At 35.7% G+C, this 25710-nt stretch overlaps 2 protein-coding genes across 2 annotated transcripts; both read right to left on the reverse strand.

Moving 5' to 3' along the window:
- Window positions 1–731: 731 nt before the first annotated feature.
- On the reverse strand, window positions 732–1704 carry LOC128230891 (carbohydrate sulfotransferase 4-like). The gene is made up of 2 exons (XM_052943318.1): window positions 1617–1704; window positions 732–1411 (listed from the first exon to the last, which is right to left on the reverse strand). Exons 1-2 carry the CDS (start codon window positions 1702–1704, stop codon window positions 732–734), a joined length of 768 nt encoding a protein of 255 aa, XP_052799278.1.
- Window positions 1705–15190: 13486 nt separating this feature from the next.
- LOC128230892 (carbohydrate sulfotransferase 1-like) lies at window positions 15191–18575 on the reverse strand. The gene is made up of 4 exons (XM_052943319.1): window positions 18521–18575; window positions 16472–16670; window positions 16113–16249; window positions 15191–15912 (listed from the first exon to the last, which is right to left on the reverse strand). Exons 1-4 carry the CDS (start codon window positions 18573–18575, stop codon window positions 15191–15193), a joined length of 1113 nt encoding a protein of 370 aa, XP_052799279.1.
- Between the last annotated feature and the right edge of the window lie 7135 nt (window positions 18576–25710).

Below are 25710 nucleotides of genomic sequence, written 5' to 3' on the forward strand. Positions count from 1 at the left end.
TAGTTTTTCATTTTTTATGAATTATAAGTGGCAGCTGAGACAGTTGGTGGAAACAGTTCACATATATATGAGGTAACATATCACTTTTCTATGTGTACGCTAACTTTAGATTTTGAATTATCCTCGGTCTGATAAATTTATCGATAAACACAGATCTTGTAAAACCAATATTAATTCTAGCATTTTCATTTGAAATCTTTTCGATCATTTCTCTTTCTTATGGAGCACAGTTATCCCATAGAATCGATGTAAATTCTAGGAGAGGTCTAAGATAGATATGATTAAAGGAATTTCCTTTAATTTAATTCTTAAAGTTTATCATTTTCATAGAACCTAATATTTTGAAGAATGGGAAACTATATTTGTGATATGATTACGCCATGTCCCGTCCTGACTAAAGTGACTCGATGATTATGACAAAGGTAATGTTTGTATTATTGAAGGTTTACTTTTTTTAGCATCAGGAAAAGGATTATTGACGAAAAATATTGTTCCCGTTTCGAACGATATTGTCTTTAAATGCTACTGTATCCCATCAATACCATTCTGGTTTAGTTTAAATAGCAATCCTTTGCGCCGGACCATTGTTAAAGGCGTTGGGACGTGTCACAAAATACAATGCATGCCGATTCTTGTATTTATCAACCATTTCGCAAACTGTTAAGTGACCCAGTTAAATATGTTTTTAATCAGGCTACAGGGACATCACCTCGAAATGTTTTTAAAACAGTTTACATTTGAAGTGTCAACTTAGAACTAAATTTGAAGGCACTTATATCAAAATTGAGCTGTTCACTTTCTGAACTAAAATGTCTGTACCCTAAAACATCCATCGCATCTGCGCACGCATCCTGGATAAGTTCAACGGTACTATATGGCAGCCGTTTTCTCCACCATCCTGAGTAGTCACCATCCTCCGCCATAATGGTTTTTTCATTCTGCTTAATTGGCGCCATGGACGCAAGTTTATCCTCTAAACCTTCTGTGCTTAGTCCAAAATATTGGTAAAGTATTTTACTTTTCTCTGGAAGATTTTCCCGTAAATCTTCAAACATAACTGTCAAAAATCTGTCAGGGAATGTCTCGGTAAGGTTGGCACTGTATTCGATATCGTATAGCATGCGGTTGCAGAGCTCTCTGGCGTCCTGTACAGTGGATTTTTCATTATGTAGGTGATACCAGGTGGTCGTCTGGCGCGAGTTGATCACAGCTCGGGGGTCGCGGAACAGGTGCACCAGTCTCAAGTTAGGAAGATGCTCAAGGACCCTCGCGTAGCTGTCAAGTGTCAGGCGGACAACTTTGGTCGCCAGGTGCTTGGACGCGATACAATCCTTTTCCAGCTCCAAAAGACATTCCGAAACGGTTGACTCAGTGTTCTCACGGCACGCAACAAAGGGTTTCCAACTGTCGCCTGATAATAAACAACCGTGCAGTCAATATAAAAAAGTTAGTACATATAAGTTTATATAATAGCTATGAAAAATTCATAAATTTGAAAAGTCCAATTGATAAAGAAAGAAAGACTTTATTACTAAATTGTGTTCCAAAGGTTAACATATTAAAGCAAACACGAATATGTTACGATTCATACAGCGACAGTAGCTTGGCAAACACACCGGAGTACTCTGGTGTCATAGTTTCGGCGACAGCTGGCCCTAGTGAGCGGAAGTTACACATGTATATGTTGATCAGGACATCTTGCATGTTCCGGGCGACACATTGCCTGTCCTTAACCCGTAACGCCTCGGACTCTCTACAACAGAACGATGCATTTATACTGTCACGTGTTCATATTTACCACTTGTTAAAAGAGTTATGATTCCGAGAGCTTGTTCTTCTCTCAAAACGCAATAACAATTCAACAGTAATCACTGAAGAAATGCATTTACCATGATATGCCTTATAACAGAAACTGGATGGAAACAATGAAAGGCTTTTACAAACACAAAACCACACGATGCACCTTACCCACAGAGTTCCTCGTGCGGGCCGTGAGGGCAGACCCTATCCAGGCCCCAATAGAAAACTCCGCTGTTGAAATTCCATAGGGGCTCGTACCAGTAGAAAGTGTCTTCGCGGTATCCTAGCAACTCGCCAAGAAAACTGGACCCGCTCCTCAGATACCCGTTGATCAAGATATCGATATCGTGATTCAAGGCTGTCGAACCTGAAACTAAATCAAGCTCGTAAATAAAAATAAAAGCGCTGAAAACGTTGAAATACTGTACGCGCGACAAGCGTGATTTTACTCTTTTTTTTTTACAATTTTGTTCACAGGCCATAAAATACTAATCCATTTTTTTGAGTAGCCCCAAACTGTAACCAATAAGTGCTTGTCATTTCTTAAGAATAGATCATGTAAATTGAGCGTAAAATTTAATTAAATAAGCTAGTTTTATAGCAGTAACTAATAAACACTTATGTACTCAAATATATGATCATTGCTTCCATCTCGCAAGTGTATTGATAGTGTAAAAGTCAACAAAAGAAACCCGATATTGGCTGAGGACGTTTTGACTATTTGTTGTAGAGAAAGTAAGACAGGGTCTTTTAGTCAACACGTTTCCATTTGCAACTTATTTATCTATAATTATCTATTCCCCTTTGTACCTCACCAAGATTTAATAAAGATTATTCGGCTTAATCACAATAAAGTTTCAATCATAAGAACTTTTTTTAATAACGTCGTCTTTAAACCGCAAAACACCATACGTCAGATTTTGTAACCACGGCGCATCAATTCTTTTCAAATGTCATGTTAATAAGTAGATCTGGCGATACATGATTTCGATTTGCGGTTCTAAAGTCAGTAGGTTTGTGGTCTTCAGCCTAAAACATTAAAATAGTTCGTCAGTAAGAATATTAAATACTTAAGTATGTAAGGCGACATTTAAAACGTTTAAGTATATCGTTTAAAAATGTATTATTTATAACGTAGTACATCTAAACGCAACCAATAAGGAAATAACCAAAACCCGCTTGTCCTTGTAACTAAATCCAGGTTCGAAACCATTGCCTTGATAAACACGTTAAAATTTAGTTTCTGGCAGCACGAAGGTAATATCTGCCATATCACCAGGACCGACAACTCGTCCTTGTATATATTGTTCATTTATTTTGGTCGCCTTTCTTAAGCAAAACACTATATATAGAAAAAGTAAGACACATGAGTGCATATTTTATTCTTACGATTTTTATGTTGGATCCTCTCGCTTAAGGCTAATGGCTGGCTTGTTTCGATGGCACAAAACGTCTCCTTCCTTAACGAAATAAACATACGCACCCCGACCACTGAAAAATATAGCCAAACGTTTTGGTGTAATGCACCAGTCAATTGTAACCACGCACCCCCCAGGTCAGGGGGTATACCGGGGATAGTCGGGGAAATTGGCCGTGTTTTTACCTTTCAGGGGGCTCCGCAGTGCCGGGTGAATGCGGTGGTTATGTCTTCGCTTTAAATATAGCGGGGAATGGGCCTTACCTAGGGTCAACCTAGTCAAAGTCCCCGCTTTTCCCCGAACCTGGGGGGTGGGGGCGTGGTTGAAAATGACTGCATAATACCGGTGTTTTAAATGTACAACATAAAAGAGCACGTTAAATGCCTAAAGCATATTACCTATCGACTCATTTCAGTTAATCTCACAAAAGTTTGCGCGAAAAGTGGTGGTGGTGCTGGTGGTGGTTACGAAGATTCGGTTAGTTCAATTTTAATTTTCTTATTTTAAATTTGAACAATCAAATGAAATGATGTTCTCTTTTTAGCGTTTTAATAGTTTGTGTTATAAAAAGAACAAGAGCTGTCACAGAATGTGACGAATGCCCCCGAATGTGACATTGACCTATGAACAAGGTCAGTACATGAAAAGTTGATCTTGCCTTTACGTGTCAAATACATATGGCAAGTTATTTTAAATTGCCTCTGAACATAAAAAATACCACCCATACGTGACAACCTACACTGTTATGTCCTTATATTCAGAATTCCCTTGTGAATAAACACTTAGGGTATCTTTCACCTTAGAGGTAGGGACATGGGTCTTGCACACGACACGTCGTCTTCGTATGTGGAACACATGTGGCAAGTTATTTTAAAATCTGTCCATACAAGGGAAAGTTACAGCCCGGATACGACAACCTATACTCTATGTCCTTATATGCAGCACTCCATTGTGAATAACCACTAAGTGTGACCTTGACCTTTGAGGTAGGGACACGGATCTTGCACGCGACACGTCGTCTTGGTATGTGGAACACATGTGGCAAGTTATTTTAAAATCTGTCCATACACGGGAAAGTTACAGCTCGGACACGACAACCTATACTCTATGTCCTTATATGCAGCACTCCATTGTGAATAACCACTAAGTGTGACCTTGACCTTTGAGGTAGGGACACGGGTCTTGCACGCGACACGTCGTCTTGGTATGTGGAACACATGTGGCAAGTTATTTTAAAATCTGTCCATACAAGGGAAAGTTACAGCTCGGACACGATAACCTATATTCTATGTCCTTATATGCAGCATTCCATTGTGAATAAACACTATGTGTGACCTTGACCTTTGAGGCAGGGACACGGGTCTTGCACGCGACACGTCGTCTTGGCATGTGCAACACATGTGGCAAAGTTATTTTAAAATCTGTCCATACAAGAGAAAGATACAGCACAGACACGACAACCTATACTCTATTTCCTTATATGCAGCACTCCATTGTGAATAAACACTTAGTGTGACCTTGACCTTTGAGGTAGGGACACGGGTCTTGCATGCGACACGTCGTCTTGGTATGTGGAACACATGTGGCAAGTTATTTTAAAATCTGTCCATACAAGGGAAAGTTACAGCTCGGACACGACAACCTATACTCTATGTCCTTATATGCAGCACTCCATTGTGAATAAACACTATGTGTGACCTTGACCTTTGAGGCAGGGACACGGGTCTTGCATGCGACACGTCGTCTTGGTATGTGGAACACATTTGGCAAGTTATTTTAAAATCTGTCCATACAAGAGAAAGTTACAGCTCGGACACGACAACCTATACTCTATTTCCTTATATGCAGCACTCCATTGTGAATAAACACTAATTGTGACTTTGACCTTTGAGGTAGGGACACGGGTCTTGCACGCGACACGTCGTCTTGGTATGTGGAACACATGTGGTAAGTTATTTTAAAATCTGTCCATAGAAGGAAAAGTTACAGCTCGGACACGACAACCTATACTCTATGTCCTTATATGCAGCACTCCATTGTGAATAAACACTAAGTGTGACCTTGACCTTTGATGTAGGGACACGAGTCTTGCACGCCACACGTCGTCTTGGTATGTGGAACACATGTGGCAAGTTATTTTAAAATCTGTCCATACAAGGGAAAGTTACAGAGCCGGACGGACGGACGGACGGACGGACGATGCGATTTTAATATGCCCACCTTCGGGGGCATAAAAACAAAATGTGTTTGCTTATCAATTATAACGAGCAAAAAGGTTATATACTATAAGCATATCTGTGGGGTTTTTTTTCATTATCAATATCGAAAAAAGATTAAACATGGACCACCCATCCCTTCGTATGAAGTAGTAAACGTTTTCACTTACCAATGATTGCAGAAATCACAGTCAATACTCTTTTGGAGTTCTTTCTGAAACGCATCATGAAGATATCCACTTGTTACGTCTCGTATTTGTATACATACACAAAGACACGTCTTTATATTTCTACATGTCAACCCGTCCTAACTCGAGGATTGACGGTCCCTGTTATATCACTGTTGATTTGAACTGTTTTTTATGTTTACATGAATTATGAATACAAGTTTATATTCGTGTGACTGTAATGTTAATCTTTCTCTTCCGACAGAACATAGTCCTTTAATAGTTCCGATGGAAAGCGGTCAACAGTTGTTGCCGAGCAAAACTCATTATTTACCCGAGTATATTTCATAAATACGTCCACGTGGTGTCTCTCCAATTGAGACTACGTGAACTAACGCGTGCAGGTTTGGTTCTTGTTCTTCAATTTAAAGAATCAATTAATAATAATGGGTATATCATAGGACTTAGTCTACCGGAAACAAAGCGTATTTTTGTTTTGCTTTAGCACGCATTTTTCATGCTAGTTACCAGGGCTAGGTCATCCATAACGGTTTGTTGAGAGTCCAAGGGCGGACTGGCTTTGAAACGGTAAAAAAATGCTTTTGATACTGTCACAAATAGATAATTGTTATATGATATGCTTTTTGGTGATTCATAGATACTAAATTTAGAGGCTATTCGTTGCCAAAAGTCCAGACGTGTATGCGTGTGTTTTATATGTCACAGTTTGTAACATTGATGATTTACCAATGCACATTTTACAAACGCCAACGCATCGGTTGTAGGTTTACATTTCACACTTTATTTTTCCATTTTTCATTGTGCTAGAGTTGTTTATAGTAAACACTCGTCATTCTGTAAACTTACAAGCCGATTTTTACTATGCGGTTTGTAGAAGACAGATTTTTGTTCGTAGTTCTACGAAGTACATTGTATGATGGTGACTTTTCATTCGCAGTTAAACATGTTTACGAGATTAATTTAATTTTATTTATAGATAGCTCCGCCTTCACCACGGCCTTAACTCCTCCTATCGTCTCTAGGAAATTTCCGCTATCATTCGGCTCTATTTAAATCAATTTTAGACACTTGGATCATGGATATTGCGAACCTTATTATGGGCATTACTGATCATCTATATTAAGACATTTTAGACTATGATTTGGTAAGAATATTTATAAAGAAGAAATGATCAAACCATCTAAATGATAAAGTAATATATATAAAACAAACTGGACCTAAACTAGAAACAAAACATCATGGTCCGAAGTGTCCCTGGGCCAGCGCCGAAGTGTCTGGCCTGTATTGGTCCTGGTTTGAATGTCTTGATACATTTTCGTTAATGTACCGGAAATGAAATTTAAACACTTCACGGCAGTCTTTTTGAGATATGTATATATGTAACATATTCAAGCTTGCATGTGCGTAGCTGCCTATTCGCGTCTACGCGGCTAAATCCACATGATTCTGACAAAATAAAATCAGCCGAAGTTTTAGTATGCGTTCTTGACTCCGTTATCCTAATACTGTCCATTCTCCAGTACTAATTAAAGCACCTCAGAACGCCCTTTTCCGAGGGGGCATGCCCCCGGACCCCCTAGCAAAATTATGAATCCACATGAATAGAGGGCTAGCTACGCCCCTGGCTTGAAACGCGTTTCTTAAACGAAGGACCAGGTAAGTCTAACAGAGTTTGGAAGTAACAGTTAATTTGTAACAATCATATGCAATTTCATTTATTGCTTATAAACCAAATTACTTGCGGCTACCTTTTAATACCCCACCCACACACAATAGTCCGGACTTTTTTCACATTTAGGTGAAGCGGCCCTTGCTCATTTAGGAGCGGGAAAATCGCGCGTTATTTTCTCATATATGGAAAAAAAGGCTCTCTATATCTCTATTTATTCATGTTCTTGACATCCCCTACTTGACTGTTTATGCCTATGGTTCACAGTCAGGGGCTAGTCATTCTAAAATACCGTCCAGGCGAGGACGGCATTTAAGAATAACTAAGTCAGGGGCGTACCTGAAGGAAGCATTTTGAACTTTACGCCTGTATGCTTGAGTAAAGTTTCGTCATTTAAAGAAATATCATTAGTTTATTCTTAATATATCAATTGTGCGGGAGCCGGAGAGGTGTCCCGCTTTTAAGAATATTAAAAAAAAGTTTTTCACAGATCCATTCGAGCATTTTTGACGCCAGCAGAAATTATCTAAAAAAACAACCCTGTATATACATGTATACATGCTCTCTACCTTAGCTTTATTTTAGATTTTTGATTTTGAGCTCTTGTCATTTCAAGGAGCTTATACTGATGTATACACACGGGCGTGCTGGCGTATGGCTAGGTACACCCCTGACAGTGGCGGACCCAGTAATTCGTAACTTAGGGGCACAAGTGGGTTGAAGCGCTGTTCTTCCTCTGGAAGATCCGTCCATGGTCCACTCACAAATATTTTTTTTTTTTAAAAATGCTTGCTTGGGGGAATTTTAAGGAGAAAGACTATGCTCATTGTCCGATGGCCTTTAATATGTCCTTTTTACATAATTAAAAAAACTGACAGTGGCACTACAAATTCCAGCTCAGATACACCCAACTGTCATTGACTGAATAATATGGTGACATATAACCCATTCAGGAACATTGATCTTTAAATTCTTTATTTTTTAAATGAAGTTTTTATTGTGAAATAAAGAGATAGTGCTCCGACTGGGATTTGAACCGTAGCCGAAGATGTTATCTCCCTGGCTAGATTTTACGGAAATAAACGAAAGAAAATCCGATTCGTTAATTCCGCCCATTCACCTTCGTTTTTTTCGTGACATTTACCATATAAGGTATAGGCAAAACTATCCTTGTATTTCTGAATTTGTCAATTGACTTTTGTAAACCTGGACTTGTAGGGCTGCAAGTGTTCATTTTACGAATGCTAGTGTCGACTGTACGATTGCAGTTTTACATATGCATGATTCCACTTTCGAAATTACATCATCATATTGTTAAAGGCAAGTTATACGATCGATGTTTTATTGAGTTTATACAGTTTAGATCTGGCAATTATGCATTTTGTCTTTTATAATGACACATGTAAAATCAGTACGGAAAAACTTACGCATAGAAACAACAAATAGCACGTCTACATTGACAAATTTAGTACGATTAAGAAGCACATTGTGGGAATTAACACGTCTGGACTTTTGGCAACGAATAGCCTCCATAACTACAGGGAAATAACATTTTGATATGTTTTCACAGTTCTGAAATTTTAGCCTAACATGTCATATTTATATACTTTTTAGGCATATCATAAAAGAAAAATTGTTGCTTTCGGTTTAAGATCGCAATGTTTTTCACCTCGTGAACATCATAAGTAAGTATTTCACTGGCAATTGTGTGCACGCGTCTAAAAAGGCCAAGATAAACTTTCAATTCAGTTAAAATGTTATGGTTAAATACGACAAATTTCTTTACTTAGGTAAGGATGAATATTCACATTAATATGACTTCTTTAACTGTAATTAAAATTTACCTACAACATTGACCACTTCAAGGTACATGAAATGATCTTTTTATTGACAAGGTTAAAGTTTGAAAATTATCCCATTTCTTTCAATAGCCTTTTCTTCTTTTCAAATTTATTTATCTATTTGGACTTTCCCTGAGACCCATATGCTACTAAAATGGAATGCTAAAATTTCAAACACATTAAATTATAAAAGCTATCACACTTCTATCTCAGCTGATACTTTGGAAGTTATTAACTTTAAACACATGTTTGATTCTATCTTTTTAAGAATGAAACAAAACGTAAATACATGCGGTTGAAATGTTTTCTGACCGGATTACATGTTTTATTTCTCTTAAATAACTGCAACATAATACCGCTTAGTGAATAAGCGTTGTATTAAATATAGATATTGATATCTTACATGAATAATATTAGGTAAAACAATATGCTAAATATTATTTTCAACGCAAACTAACAGCATTTTATTAAAACAAATCAATGTTATCAATTACCATATAAACGCGTCCAAATTATACCGTGCAAAGGTGCAAAGGTGCAAATTTGCTCAAATGGTATTAAAACGAAACATATCGTAATGAATATATATTACCGGTTTATTATATACTTCATACTTACATACAAAACTACGCATTTCAAAATCAAGTTCAAAATCATTTGAATGTGAAAATGCAAATATAATCAATATCGACATCGCTGTTACTTACATCTTCGTTTTATTTGAAAATGTCGTAACATTAATAAAATCATGAATTATGTACAAAAACAGCTTCTAAACATGTGTTATGTAGTTCACCATATTGACATGTAGTAGGTGGTTAATCAGCTCTGCTCCCCGGCAGGGCGCCGACTTTATGTGATATTGTCAAGGATATAGCTTAACTTACGGACAAATCCATAAAAAGAAAAGAAAAGGTGTTGATATTTTCCACGTTGCACGATAAAATATGACAAGAAAACTGTACATATGGTCCAAATTTCATTGCTTAGCTCCAAATATAAGGAAGTAAGTCAATTGAGGTCAAGTATAGCTCATCAGAGGAAAACATTGATATTCGTTTACAAAACTATATACATGATCCAAATTTCAGTACTGTCCTTGTAGGTTTAAAAATGAAAAATGTATGTCAAATGTTCAAAGTCAAGGTCATTCAAGCACAACATTGATGTTTGTTTTCAAAACTGTACACCTGGTCCAAAAATAAGAAAGTATGTCTAAAAGGGTAGAGCCAGCTTTGACCCCAGGGCAATAAATGTGTAGAGGGACGTGTTATTATAATTCATGACAAATGTCAAAAGCTGGGCCATATGGTTTGAGAAAAGATTTTCCGATATAAGTATATAGTAAACTTGTGACTCCCGGTATTGGGGATGAGAATATTTTCAAAGTTGTCTTATATAATTTTATAGGGAACTTGTGCCCCCGCCCCAAGTTTTGATCCCTAGTGCACGATTCGAACAAACTTGATAGAGAACCACTTTTTGATAATACATACAACATATCAAGGGTCTGGGCCTGGCTGTCAAGGACAAGAAGAGTTTCATATATTAGTCTATTGGACATTTGTGAACTCCTGGTATTGAGTCACTTTTGTCAACAGGGGCATAATTTGAACACATTTGAGCGAGAACCACTATATGATGTTGCATACAAAATATCAAGGGTCTTGGCCTTGCGGATTAAGATAATAAACTTTCAAAGATTCCCCCATATAAGAATCTTAGAAGTTTGTGACCCCCGGGGCGCGGTTAGTTTTGACCCCCGGGGCGCGGTTAGTTTTGACCCCAGTGATACTAACATATAAGATCTGCACTATAAAATCATGTTGACTGTTTATTAAGGTCCGACTGCTTATATAACGAGGGCTCGTACATATTATTCTAAAATAGACCAACCAACATATAGCCGAAACAAATCATCCTTGGTTTGGCGCTTGATGTAAAGACATATAATGTTGGAACAGATGAGACTTCGTTTTAGAAATGGCATGCTGAACGAAACGAGTTGCTTTAGCGAGGTGTTTTGTGAAATGGATGATAATGTCAACAATGCATAGAGCGTATGGGTTTGTCAGCCTGGTCACCTGGCATATTTAAGTAATCGAACGTATGGATTTACAACAGCGCAGTATTTTCAAAAAACTAACATATTGCCGTATGGAATTCAGCCGACGAAGTGTGCATACTTTTTGTGATTTCTGCATAGTTTTTTTCGTCCGAAACTAAGAAAAAGATGAGATTTGATTGATTGTGTTCCTTATTCGCGTTTGAAAAAGGAATGAGGTGTAGTTCCTTATTCCGTTGGTATTCAATAAACGACATAACTGTGTCTAAAAGACAATAGTTAAACGTGAACTCGTGCTCATTTTCAATACTTTATTATAAATGATGAACCAGTTCCTAATTTCCTTTTCTTTGTTTACTTTTACTTCGCTTGTCAGATATTTGTTAGCAACAGTTCTAATGCATTGTCAAGTTTCTTACAATGTATTCAAGTTGATACAAAATATATTATATACTAGTATATTGTTTTATAATTTTCGAGCCGTTTGAGTTAGTTCTTTATTCCTAGGCCTTTGCTATTTTCGTGCATTTTGGAATTCCATAAATTAGACGAGAAACAACACTCAGAAGTGATTGTATGTTCATTTGCGATCCTATAATCTAAATAAGGAAAAAGAACTTGCTCAAGTTGCATATTTTGTCAATAGTTTACATTTCTAGTTCAGATGTATGCGTCAGGGTATTAAGAATAACATTTTAAAATAAAATGTAACTTTGAATAAAGAGAAAGGTCAGGATATTGTTATTATCTCGTTAAGTTTTGAAATATGGAACACAAGAAGAAACAACCTGGAAGATCGAATAAGGAAAACAAAGAAATAAGAGCTGTTCGCCCTTTTCCCATATAACTTATTGGCAGTGAATATACAGCAATTTGTACTTTATGATAGGCACGGTTTTTCTTATGAGTGGATAAACTCAATATTTATATGAAAAACTGCAGAAACAAGCTCAGTAGCCGAAAGTTTAAACATAAACCCCGTTTAATGACACAGAGTAAACGCCAAAGATTAAAATACAAACATTATCACAAACTAGAAACATGGAACATCAGCACAAAACTCCACAAATAACACAGTACATATGTACCAAACTCTGTTAATTTTAAGTTTACATATTGTGTTTAAAAATAGTGTTCGATGTATTTAAACAGGCATGGTTTGAAAATGTGAACAACAGTAATACCCTTTGTACTTATAAATATCTTAAGGAACACTTTGGAATTTAATTCTATCTCGATGAATTACCAAAAAATAAATAAATTAAGAATGGCTTTGTCTAAGCTAAGAGTGTCGTCACATAAATTATGTACACGTACATTGAAGCAGGACGATATGGCCGTTATAGAATTGAAAAAAAAAGATCGTCATTGTATTTTGTGTAACTATAACGATAAAGAAGATGAATACAACTCTGGCATAATATACCCTGTGTATAACAATACTTGAAAGGAGTTGATAAAACCATTCTTTATTAGAAACTCAAGTATGTACAAGTTTATTGAATTAATGAAATCGCAAAATATCATCAAAACAAGAAATCTAAGAAATTTCATAAACCAAGTATTTCTTGAAAGAAATTCTATGATAAATTCTATGATCTAGTCTTTTAAGTAATGTATGATATTAACCTCCCATATCACCATTATCCTGGTATTTCAGATATGTAGCATTTACATTTTAATTTAGATATTTGCTATTTGTTAAAAAAAATTTTTTTAATTATTTGTTTAAAATTTCTTTTTTTTAATTATTTGGCATATCATGTTTTGTCAAAAAACTGTTCTTCACATGTTTACAACAATAACAACTTAGTCTGTCCGTCTATCTGTCTGTTATAAATTCGTTTCGTACCCTGTACGTATTTATGAAATTGTAAAAAAATTAATCCCCTACGTCATTTAGGCTAGTGAATCCAAAATGTAATTGGTCGGTACTATTGGATGGTGGACACGTTTGTGCGTAAACACAAAAGAATGACGGCATCCCCAATCATTGCATGGCATGGAAGCACTATGTGAAATAGGGATATGGCGCACCTAAATTCCAAATAATTACAGCAGATGGAATGACCGCCTTTGCATATATTTCTGTTCATCTAGCAATTGATTGGAACAAAAGATATTTGTTTGTATCAGGAGTCCAAAAGCATCTGTTATTAAAATTGTGTTGTTAACAATTAAAAAAACAAACTGGACTTAAGATTATATATACAACCTACCGACATGTTATCGAAGGCATTCGCAACTTGCTTCGCTGCTTTAGAGAAAAGTTGTCTGCATGACCTAGCATTTTTGAGACCGCTGCGCAGTTGTTCATGTTTATGAATTATAAGTGACAGTTGGGACAGCTGGTGGAAACAGTTGACTTATATATAAAAATAACATATAACTTTTCTCTGTGATCAGGTTTTGAATAATCTTCTGTCTGATAACGTAACCCGAGATATTTCGTTCAGCAATTTAATGATGAACACAGATCTTGTTTAACCTATAACAATTATATGAGCTTCATTTTAAATCGTTTCGATTATTTCTCTTTCGTATTATCCCGTAAAATTGACGCATGTTCTAAGAGAGATCTTAGATGGATGTCTTTTAAGAATTTCAGTTTTTAGGCATTTTCATAGAGCCTTATATTTTGAAGTATGGTAAACTATATGTGTGTATGATTATGCCATGACCCGTTCTGGCTGAAGTGTAACTTCAAGAAGACGATTGACAAAAGTGAGGTTTGTTTTATCAAAGGTAAGTCTTGGAATGTTCCTCAGAAGTAATGAAAAGAACATAAACTTCTGACTTTGATAGGTTAAAGCTATCAAACCACTGACTGAAACCATTCAAGGTTGTGGTATATTGTTTCTTGCATTACGTTTCTAGTGATACTTGATACTGCTATCGTCCGCTAAAAGTCTAGAAATTCCATAAAGTGAATCTACTTTATCATTAACATAGACAAGATAAACCCAGCACCGACCCCCTGCTTGTTACGCTTTAGAATCGGGAAAATAATTATTGACGAAAAAAATGTTTGATATTATCCTGTCATGCACTTGCATAAAAATCGGTCCAAGATTCAATCCGTGAACCTTGTTAGGTGTCGTGTAAATTATATTTTATTAGAATAGTTGACCACGTAATGTTTATCTACAGTCAGTTGGTCATGTAACCGCGAAAACGAACTTCTTTTCTATTCTTACATGTCAGAGAAAAAGCACAAATAATGCTTCAGTATCCTATCAATATTCCGCCATCAAACGACCTCAACAAAAACTCGCCCAGAAAGTTCCGTCACTCTGCATGATAATGACATTCGCTAAGATAATCAGCCAGAAAAATACATGTGCACTTACCCCACCCGCAAATGCTGATATGTGCAGCATTGAATAATAATTAATTCTCTTTGCTCGTGCAATTCTGAACATCGAACACTTTATTCTTATTATCAACATAAATTAAATCCATTGGACATGTGACGATTGTTTGTAACACGTTGTAACGCTTGAACAAAAAAAAATATGACTTGTGACTTGCGGAATAATTTTTACATCATTTGATACTGTTTGATGACTGATCCGAGTGTATTCACTTTTAAAAGCTTTGAATTGATCTTGACGTATAAAAATGCAGTTGCTTTGGCTATAAACGTATTAAATGAAATTGAACAGTTTTGAGAACTATTTTTGTGGAGCACATTTAACTATGAGTACATAGTGAGTAGTGTGCTGATGTCAACAGGGGGAAACAGTTGTCCCCCTTTTAAAAAAAAAGAACTTGATAATATAAAGCTAATTCATCGTGTTGTCATATACAACGTAACAGGATAAAGAGAATTTTATATTTGTGCCATGGATGGAGCAAGTTTATATGGCTCGGCTGCGGAATTTATCGGGTGAGCCCGCCACCTTGCCAGATAAACTTCCTCCATCCACGGCACAAACCTAGTATTCTCTTAGTTGGCATATTGTTGAGAGACCAGATTAAATATGTTTTAAATCAGGTTGCGGGGTCTTTACCTCTAAAAGTATTTAAAACAGTTTCCATTTGAAGTGTCAACTCAGCACTAAATTTGAAGGCACTGATATCCATATTGAGTTGTTCACTTTCTGAACTAAAATGTCTGTACCCTAAAACATCCATCACATCTGCGCACGCATCCTGGACAAGTTCAACGGTACTAAAGGGCAGCCGTTTCCTCCACCATTCGCTGTAGTCACCATCCTCCGCCATAATGGTTTTTTCATTCTGCTTAATTGGCGACATAGAAGCAAGTTTATCTTCTAGACCATCTGTGCTTAGTCCAAAATATTGATACAGTATTTTACTTTTCTCTGGAAGATTTTCCCGTAAATCTTCAAACATAACTGTCAAAAATCTGTCAGGGAATGTCTCGGTAAGGTTGGCACTGTATTCGATATCGTATAGCATGCGGTTGCAGAGCTCTCTGGCGTCCTGTACAGTGGATTTTTCATTATGCAGGTGATACCAGGTGGTCGTCTGGCGCGAGTTGATCACAGCTCGGGGGTCACGGAACAGGTGCACCAGTCTCAGGTTAGGAAGATGCTCAAGGACCCTCGCGTAGCTGTCAAGTGTCAGGCGGACAACTTTGGTCGCCAGGTGCTTGGACGCGATACAATCCTTTTCCAGCTCCAAAAGACATTCCGAAACGGTTGACTCAGTGTTCTCACGGCACGCAACAAAAGGATCCCAACTGCCGCCTGCGTGATTATAATCAACCGTACATTCAATATCAATAAGTTAGTATATTCGAATTAGCTATAAAAGATACATATACTTCAGAAGTCAAATTGGTCAATATATGGACAATGGTGACAATAATTTGTTCTAAATGCTAACAGATTAAAGCAAACTCGAATATGTTACGATTCATACAGCGACAGTAACTTAACACACACACCTGAGTACTCTGGTGTCATCGTTTCGGCGACAGCTGGCCCTAGCGAGCTGAAGTTACACATGTATATGTTGATCAGGACGTCTTGCATGTTCCGGGCGACACATTGCCTGTCCTTCACCCGTAACGCCTCGGACTCTCTACAACAGAACGATGCATTTATACTGTCACGTGTTCATATTTACCACTTGTTAAAATAGTTATGATTTCCGAGAGCATGTTCTTCTCTCAAAACGCAATAACAATTAAACAGTAATCACTGAAGGAATGCATTTACCTTAAATTGATATGCCTAATAACAGAAACTGGATGGAAAAGATCAAAGGGTTTTACAAACACAAAACCACACGAATGCACCTTACCCACAGAGTTCCTCATGCGGGCCGTGGGGACAGACCCTATCCGGGCCCCAATAGAAAACCCCGCTGTTGAAATTCCATAGGGGCTCGTACCAGTAGAAAGTGTCGTCGCGGTATCCTAGCAACTCACCAAGGAAACTGGACCCGCTTCGCAGATAACCGTTGATCACGATATCGATATCGTGATTCAAGGTTGTGGAAACTGAAATTGAAATCGACCTCCTATGTAATAAAGTTATAGATTTTAGTATGTACGTGGGGTCAATATTTTTATAGAAAGGTTTTATCACGAAGTATACCTTAACTTTCAACTTTCATTACATAGTTAAAAGGTAAAACCCCAAACCCCTAAATCTGGTTATTTCTTTCGAGGTTCTGAACTTATAAGGAAATTGAAGTTGCCATATGTTATCATTGGCAAAATTTTGAGAGAACAGTTACCAAGATTTCAAGATTTATTTAGATCATGTGTTATTACAACCATGTGATCAGAACAATAACACTTTAACAAACAATTAATCAAACATATATATATATATAAACAAAGTAGACATATATTACATACAGTTTCCTATAACCAAAATATAAACTTAACAGAACAGAAATGAAAATGCCTTAAAAAGCTTTAAATAGTCACAGTTCACAAAGTATGCAAACTATGGTGACACGTAACTGCCGTAAGAAAACCTGTTAACGTTCGCGAATTATTTCGTATTAACCACTTAATTTTCGCAATAATTATCTAGCTATCGAGTTAAAATTCGCGTTACTTTTTGGTAAGATAAATATCATAAGACTAAAAACAGGCTTGAAATGCCCAGAACGTCCACCCTTTTTTAAGGAACCTACTAACTTGTTAATGTACAGTAATAAAATTCGTGTTACCACTTAGCTATAAATGCATTCCAGATTCAGGCGCTAACAGGTTAAACTAGTTATGGTTTGCGAATTCCACTTAATAAGTAACATATTAACTGGTTAACTTCATAAGATTCGTGTTAACAATTATCTGTTAATATATTTATACAACTGATAAACAACATATAACTGTCTTAAGATAACTTGTTAGCGGTCGCGAATTGTTTCCTGTTGACCACTCATTTTTGCGATAATTATCTAGCTATCTAGTTAATATTCGAGAAACTTATTCGGTAAGTTAAATATCATCAGACTAAAAACAGACTTGAATGTGACCAGAACTGCCACCTGTTACCTTATCATGCTGCACAACACTTACAGGTTATATAGATATATATGCTTTGCTAATTCCACTTAATAAGTAACATATTAACTGGTAAACTAGATAAGATTCGTGCCATCGGGTCACTAAATAACGGCAGTAATAGTGGACAGATAGAATAACGAATGAGAAAATAAAGACAATACATTCTGAAGTGGTCATGTTACCAAACCCTGCTTGCCCCTTTTCGAAATGATAGTCTAAAACATGTTAAAACTTGAATTCTTGGCAGAGATAATTTTGATATTTGCCATATTCCCAAGACCGACACCTCGTCCCATTCATTTTGATGTCCTTTTACAAACAAGTTTGAAATATTGAGGGATAACATCGATTTAATATCATCCATTCTGATTGAAAATGAAAAAAAAAACGTATGTGTGCATATTTTATTCTTATAATGCACACATGTCCATACGAGCATACTTACGATTTTTATGTTGGATCCTCTCACTAAAGACTAATGGCTGACTTGTTTCGATGGCACAAATCGTCTCTTTCCTTAACGAAACAAACAGTAGCACCCCAACCACTGAAAAATATAGCCAAATACTATTCGGTTTAATACCGTTGGACTGCAGCTACGCTTGACACACTGGTTGTGTTAGACATGTTACTTATCATTTTGTGGACATCTTGTGAGATGGACTTAAGACGACATTAATGCCTAAAACATAACGTTTATCACACGCAAAGAGATGATGATGATGATGATGATGATGATGATGATGATGATATCGAAACCAGTTTATACGGGGTCCTCGCAAGGACCTCTCACCCCTTCCTATAAAGTAGTTCACGTTTTCACTCACCGATGATTGCAGAAATCACAGTCAACACTCTTTTGGAGTTCCTTCTTAAACGCATCATGAAAATATCCACTGTAATTGTAACGTCTTAAAAATGTATACACCAACACACGTCTTTATATTTCAATGCAATGAGATCTACATAACCACTTTTTATATTTAAAAGCAATGCGATCTTCATGTCCACCCGTTCCAACTCGAGGAGCGACGGTCCTTTTTATATCACTGTTATTTAGAAAGCGCGTGATTCCTATGGTGTTTTAAAAATATGTGTATTTCAATTGTACATGAATCAAAAATAAATGTTATTAGTAAGAGTCTAAACTTTGCATTGACTGTATTGCAAATCTCTCTCTCTTCGTACAATACATAATCCTTTAAAGACTACGGTCAGAAGCGGTCACTGAGAACAATTGGTGTCTACCAAACCTCTCATTTCATTTGTCGTCTAAATCAATAATGTTTTTATTTATTGCTTTCTCATAACAAGTCTTGACCAAAAATTACATGTATAGCTTCAATAGAGAAGTCTTCGTTTAAAAAAAAAGAACATAAACCCATGGTAACCTCGCGTTAAATAATTGAGTAATGCCCAATTTTCTCTTTCAAACAAAACAACAGAAACGTTTAATAAAATGTTTATGTCTGATTTAACTTTTTTTCTTTTAGCTCTTTGGTTTCCCTATGGGGCTGGTATACAGGGCTTACCCTTCAATATGCAATGTTTTTTTTTTCTTTTTCATAAAAAAGTTAAAAGTGCAAATGCATTCTTATTTGAATTAAACACTTAACCTGATTCGGAAATAATATTTGATGAAATAAGTATTGCCATGCCAATATCTTACTAGGATGAACATGTTTTGAATAATTATATTGTTCGAATTTATTTTTGTTTTGTTTTTTAATTCTGACTAATGGTGTATTTTTAAACAATCATAAAAAGCTTTTTTAAATTACATTCGAAAATTGACGTTTTACTATCGCTTTTAGAAAAATGAGGGTTTTTTTTGGCAAAAAACATTAATTTTCATCAATAAAAAATGGCTTGTTTTAAGATAAAATAATAAAAAATTGTCCAAACGGTCAATCGGGGAAGCATTAAATAGTTCTGAGGAGAGAGCAGGATTATTTCTTCAATGCAGCGTGAAAACCTTTTTGAGGTACCATATAAAGCGAGAAATGATTTATTTTTACTGTAAATGTTGCCTCATGGTGCTACAGACTACATAGTCTTCAACAAGGGAGGTAATTACCTGATGCCAATAAAAAAAAGTAGTTTCATAAGGGTATTTCTTTTTCTTTGCCTGTGGGCAAGATAAGGATTCCAGCGTGGCCAAATATTTTTGGGTTTACTTACATCGGGTGGGGGAAAAAACGAATTCGGGTAATTTTAAACAATCAGTTAAAACGATTTGTACGAAGTTTTCGCTTGACTGATTCGGGTAGTACTGGTTACATCGGTTAGCGAAATCTTCGAAACAAATATGGCATTAGACAGTGTTTAACAACATGAAGATGTACAGGCTTACATGTGTAGTACTGGTTAGATTTAAGGAATCTGACATTAATTCCATCATTAAAATGGAGTGTTGTGCTGCCGTGATTTGTTGAAGTTTCATTCAGTCTAAAAATAGTTATGGTCCTAGAATAAGAAAAAAAAACACTATAAAGTATTGTGCTGCATGTGTCTCCAAATGTACCGTACCTACACCTGAGGAACTTCATACGTTGGCAGTTGTGAACCTGCAATTCTAATTACATTCACACTCCATAAAAATTCATAAACGCGAAAAACCATTTAGGTTTGTTATTATTCAAGCATTGAATGTTTTGAATGTTTTGAATGTTTATGTTTAAGACAAATATCGATAATCCAGCTCTAAAACCTACCTGAATTTCATGTATAAAATGAATAAAGTGTATAATCTTTTACGCACTGGATCATTTTCCAATACTAAGATGAGAAATAGATCGATAGCGTTTAGGTTTTGATTGGTCACCCATATTTTGTGTTGATTATACAGGTATTTAGCTTTGTTATTCGTAATGATATTACAGCTATCTATTTCTATTTATTTTGAGGTTATTAAAATATTGATTTCGTCATTAATAACAACGTAAGCACCCAGCACCCAATAGGCTTCTTATTTGTTGATATAACGTCTTTATCAGAAAGTCTACAATGCTTGCTTCTCTTTTGCTGTACCTTTAATTTATCAGAATTTTCCAACTATACGAGGGTCTTACATTGATCTCAACAACTCATAATTTTAAACTATTGAATGTCAATACATTTTTTAGGTTAATCCTATGTGTTTCATTTGTTCGTGTTCAATAAAGATTCGTGGCTGCTCTTAAGCCGGATAACAAAAAGGCCTAAAGCCTTTTTCTATTCTTTGTTTTTAAAGCGTAATACTATAACTGGTTTTCAGCGATTATAATAATGTACATTGTGTGATTGGATTAGAAAATCATCGAGTATAAACAAACTAGGAGAGCCTTCAATCAATACTCGAGTGTTCATATAAAATATCATATGCTATCAAAGTTGTATTATATTATATTATGTTATATTTTTATATACTGGCAGACCGTATTAAATAACACAAATGAGCGTTGTTATTAAGACAACAATTTATGCTGTAATCGTACCTTTCGACTAACAACATTTCGATAAAAAACGCTAATAATGAAATGATTTGTCTCGCTATTCAGAACGGCCCTTGTCACTATATTTTGATATCGGTAGCACTATTTTTTTTTAATTATTAAGAAAAATAATCGTAATAGAGTAAATGTACTTTTCGATCAATAGAATTCACAAAAAAATACTTGAATTGGATATTTTTATTATCTATTTATACTGAATTGCATGTTTGTTTAGCTGAAAAGTAATAAAAATGGTTTGTTTATTTGCTGCAATTGTTGATTGTATTAATATTGATTGCTGTGTGGTAGGTCTCCAAGGAAGACGCTTCCTGTTGGTAGGTGACTAATAAGCCTTAAATAGCCAGGTCAATATTTCAGACATTTTTTAAATATTTAGAATACTAATCACGAAAGGGTCAAAGTACAGATAATTTTTTCAATAACATTTTGCATGTATTTTGGTGATATTTTACATCATTTTGTGATTGCTTGTTATTGCAGTTATCAATTGGTGACTGATTTAAATCGGGTCAGTATTTTCAGAACATTTTGTTGCCATTTGGGCTGATAATTTTGGTAAAAATTAACTGTGCAATCTAATTAGGTTCATGTTTTATGTGGTTGTATTACAGGTAGCTTGACCAAGCCATTTTGAAAATTACCTAGCAAAAACATGGCAGCTCCAGGGGCAAGGCAGGCTCAACAAGTTTGGCGATATAAATCATGTCGCTGACAATGTACAAAAACGATACATAGTTTCGTCATCATTTTCAGTACCTATGTTGTAGAAAAAGGTATAAACAAAGAGTAAAAGATAACAGAAAGAGCACTTTTATGAAAGTATATTCAAACTGTACACAAAACCTTACCTGAGTGAAAATGACAGGATAAATGTTTTAAGCATCTATATACGAGTAAAAACTTGTTAAGTAAGCGTACATGTACAAATGTCAAACACTTTTTTAAGAGCGGATCATTCTGATGCTGAACACTTCAGTTCGTTATAACAACGACAAGACTTTTGTGTTAAATGACTAAACTAATCACTGCCAAAAAAGAGCACATCAATTAAATTGCGAGGCAGTAACTAACAAGGGAACAATGGGGTTAGATTGACCAGAACTTAAACTATAGTTGCTAATAAAGTATAGCTAAAAACGTCGGCTAAGTGGAAGTAGTTTTGCCATCAGCCGTATGACGTTTTACTGGATTTTCATTATGAAATTGTCTGAAGTGCTATTTACAATTTGATCAACATCCCATGGACTGATTATAACTATAAAGTTGTTTTTTGTAACATACCGTTCATTTCATCTGCTGTAATATCGTGTATGAATTTATTTATTTCAGTGTTATCCAATAATCTTAAAATAAGCTGATTTGGTACCCGACGTTGTTTACAGCAAGACATTTTGGAACTTCACGTTTAAAGCTGCACTCTCACAGATATACCATTGTTACAACTTTTCTATTTATTGTCTTGGAAAGGGCCATTTTTTGCATAAATTTATGCAAGCCAATGATAAAATATTGCTGCCAAAAAATCAGATCGCAGATTTTCATATTTCCGTTCGGAAATAAATGTGTTATGGCCTAAACCGTTACTAACGGTTTAAGAAAAATGCATAAAACATCAATTTTTGAATTTAAATAAAAACATCTGCGATCTAATATTTTGTCAGCAGTCTTATATAACTGGTTTCCATTGATTTTCGCAAAAAATGGCTCGTTCCCAGACATTTTTTTTTTCTTTTTCAAAACGTTCAATCTGTGAGAGTGCAGCTTTAATAGAGATATCGGGTTACGTATATACATATAAAGGGAACACAACTCTTCTGTATGGAACATCAATCCTTCTCCTGCCATTCGGGGTACGTAAATTAGTTCTACCATTCGATATACATAAATTAGTTCAACCATTCGATATACATAAATAAGTTCTACCATTCGGGTTACGTAAATAAGTTCTACCATTCGGGTTACGTAAATTAGTTCTACCATTCGATATACATAAATTAGTTCAACCATTCGATATACATAAATAAGTTCGACTATTCGGGTTACGTAAATAAGTTCTACCATTCGGGGTTCGTAAATCAGTTCTACTATTCGGAATATGTAAATAAGATCTACCATTCGGGGTACGTAAATTAGATCTACCATTCGATATACATAAATTAGTTCTACCATTCGGGATACGTAAATAAGTTCTACCATTCGGAGTACGTAAATAAGTTCTACTATTCGGGATATGTAAATAAGTTCTACCATTCGGGGTACGTAAATTAGTTCTACCATTCGGGATACGTAAATAAGTTCAACCATTCGATATACATAAATTAGTTTTACCATTCGGGATACGTAAATAAGTTTTACCAATCGGGATACGTAAATTAGTTCTACCATTCGGGATACATGAATAAGTTCTACCATTCGCAATACGTGAATAAGTTCTACCATTCGGGATACGTAAATTAGTTTTACCAATCGGGATACGTAAATTAGTTCTACCATTCGGGATACATGAATAAGTTCTACCATTCGGGGTACGTAAATTAGTTCTACCATTCGGGATACGTAAATAAGTTCAACCATTCGATATACATAAATTAGTTTCACCATTCGGGATACGTAAATAAGTTTTACCATTCGGGATACGTAAATAAGTTCTACCATTCGGGATACGTAAATTAGTTCTACCATTCGGGATACGTGAATAAGTTCTACCATTCGGGATACGTAAATAAGTTCAGCCATTCGGGATACGTAAATAAGTTTTACCATTCGGGATACGTAAATAAGTTCAGCCATTCGATATACATAAATTAGTTTTACCATTCGGGATACGTAAATTAGTTCAACCATTCGATATACATAAATTAGTTTTACCATTCGGGATACGTAAATAAGTTTTACCATTCGGGATACGTAAATAAGTTCAGCCATTCGATATACATAAATTAGTTCTACCATTCGGGATACGTAAATTAGTTCAACCATTCGATATACATAAATTAGTTCTACCATTCGGGATACTAGTATATAAATAAATTCTACCCATTGGGGATACGTAAATTAGTTCTACCATTCGGGAAACGTACATTAGTTCTACCATTCGGGATACGCAAATTAGTTCTACATTCGGGATACGTAAATAAGTTTTACCATTCGGGATACGTAAATAAGTTCAGCCATTCGTGATACATAAATTAGTTTTACCATTCGGGATACGTAAATAATTTCAGCCATTCGATATACATAAATTAGTTTTACCATTCGGGATACGTAAATTAGTTCAACCATTCGATATGCATAAATTAGTTTTACCATTCGGGATACGTAAATAAGTTTTACCATTCGGGATACGTAAATAAGTTCAGCCATTCGATATACATAAATTAGTTCTACCATTCGGGATATATAAATAAATTCTACCCATTGGGGATGCGTAAATTAGTTCTACCATTCGGGATACGTACATTAGTTCTACCATTCGGGATACGTAAATTAGTTCTACATTCGGGATACGTAAATTAGTTCTACCATTCGGGATACGTAAATTAGTTCTACCATTCGGGATACGTAAATTAGTTCTACCATTCGGGATACGTAAATTAGTTCTACCATTCGGGATACGTAAAATAGTTTTACCATTCGGGATACGTAAATTAATATATTCGAGAAATTCAAGTAGAAGTAATTCTAACTGGCCAATCGTGCAAATGTGTATATACCAATCATTGAAAGCTCTTCTTGAAGTAGATCCAAAGTAAGTAAGTCAGTAGATAACAAAGTCCTACAACAGTGCACATCATGATAATATTGTTAACACCCCCTTGACATGAAAGTTGTTTGCAGACCCCAAATGAGTGTATTATTACTTTAAAGAGAAGGGCAACACTATGACTTGGCCGTTGCAAACAAAAATTAAGCCAGGCACAGGGTTCACCCAGTGGTCGAGGGTAGTCTGTAAAAAAGCATATAATAACTTTAATATTGACCTTGTAGATCCAGATACCGAGAATAACCCCAAGACGTTTTGGAGAGTAATCAAGAGTAAGAAATGTAACAGTGTTGTGGTTGCACTGCCTAAATAGTCAGATGGGTTTACCAATGTGGATAGCCAAACAAAAGAATGTTTATTAAACAATAAGTTTACCTCAGTATTCATTAAAAACCCATAAATAATTGGATAACATTCTGAAGGAACTCCTCATCCAACTATGTCAAACGTGAACATCTCACATGCTGGCTTGGAAAGACCCTTCCACATCTCAAGCTTAATAAAACCGGAGACTGCTAAAATAACTTTCTTCTGAACTAGCACAAGCATTTACCATAGTTTTCTGTTGAAGTATGCAAGAAGGGCGAAAAGAACAAGACAGCAAACTACAGGCCCGTGTCTCTGTCTTCAGTCTCGTAATAGTATCCCAAGTCCCACCTTGAAACATCTCGACTTCAACAACATGCATACAGATAAAATGCTCAATATAGATTCCGCAAAAGAAGATAATGCGAATCACAACTCATTCTAACCATCAACA

This window comes from Mya arenaria, chromosome 4, assembly GCF_026914265.1.
Source record: "Mya arenaria isolate MELC-2E11 chromosome 4, ASM2691426v1".
NCBI classification, from domain to species: domain Eukaryota; kingdom Metazoa; phylum Mollusca; class Bivalvia; order Myida; family Myidae; genus Mya; species Mya arenaria.

Bases quoted from the DNA above. Each gene is read 5' to 3' on its own strand.
- LOC128230891 (XM_052943318.1), bottom strand. From the start codon at position 1,704: ATGCAAGATGTCCTGATCAACATATACATGTGTAACTTCCGCTCACTA. The intron at 1,412-1,616 runs GTGTGTTTGCCA...GTTTATTATCAG, and splicing joins TATGACACCAGAGTACTCCG to GCGACAGTTGGAAACCCTTT.
- LOC128230892 (XM_052943319.1), bottom strand. From the start codon at position 18,575: ATGCGTTTAAGAAGGAACTCCAAAAGAGTGTTGACTGTGATTTCTGCA. The intron at 16,671-18,520 runs GTGAGTGAAAAC...TTTCAATTTCAG, and splicing joins TGTGATTTCTGCAATCATCG to TTTCCACAACCTTGAATCAC. The intron at 15,913-16,112 runs GTGTGTGTGTTA...ATAATCACGCAG, and splicing joins GATGACACCAGAGTACTCAG to GCGGCAGTTGGGATCCTTTT.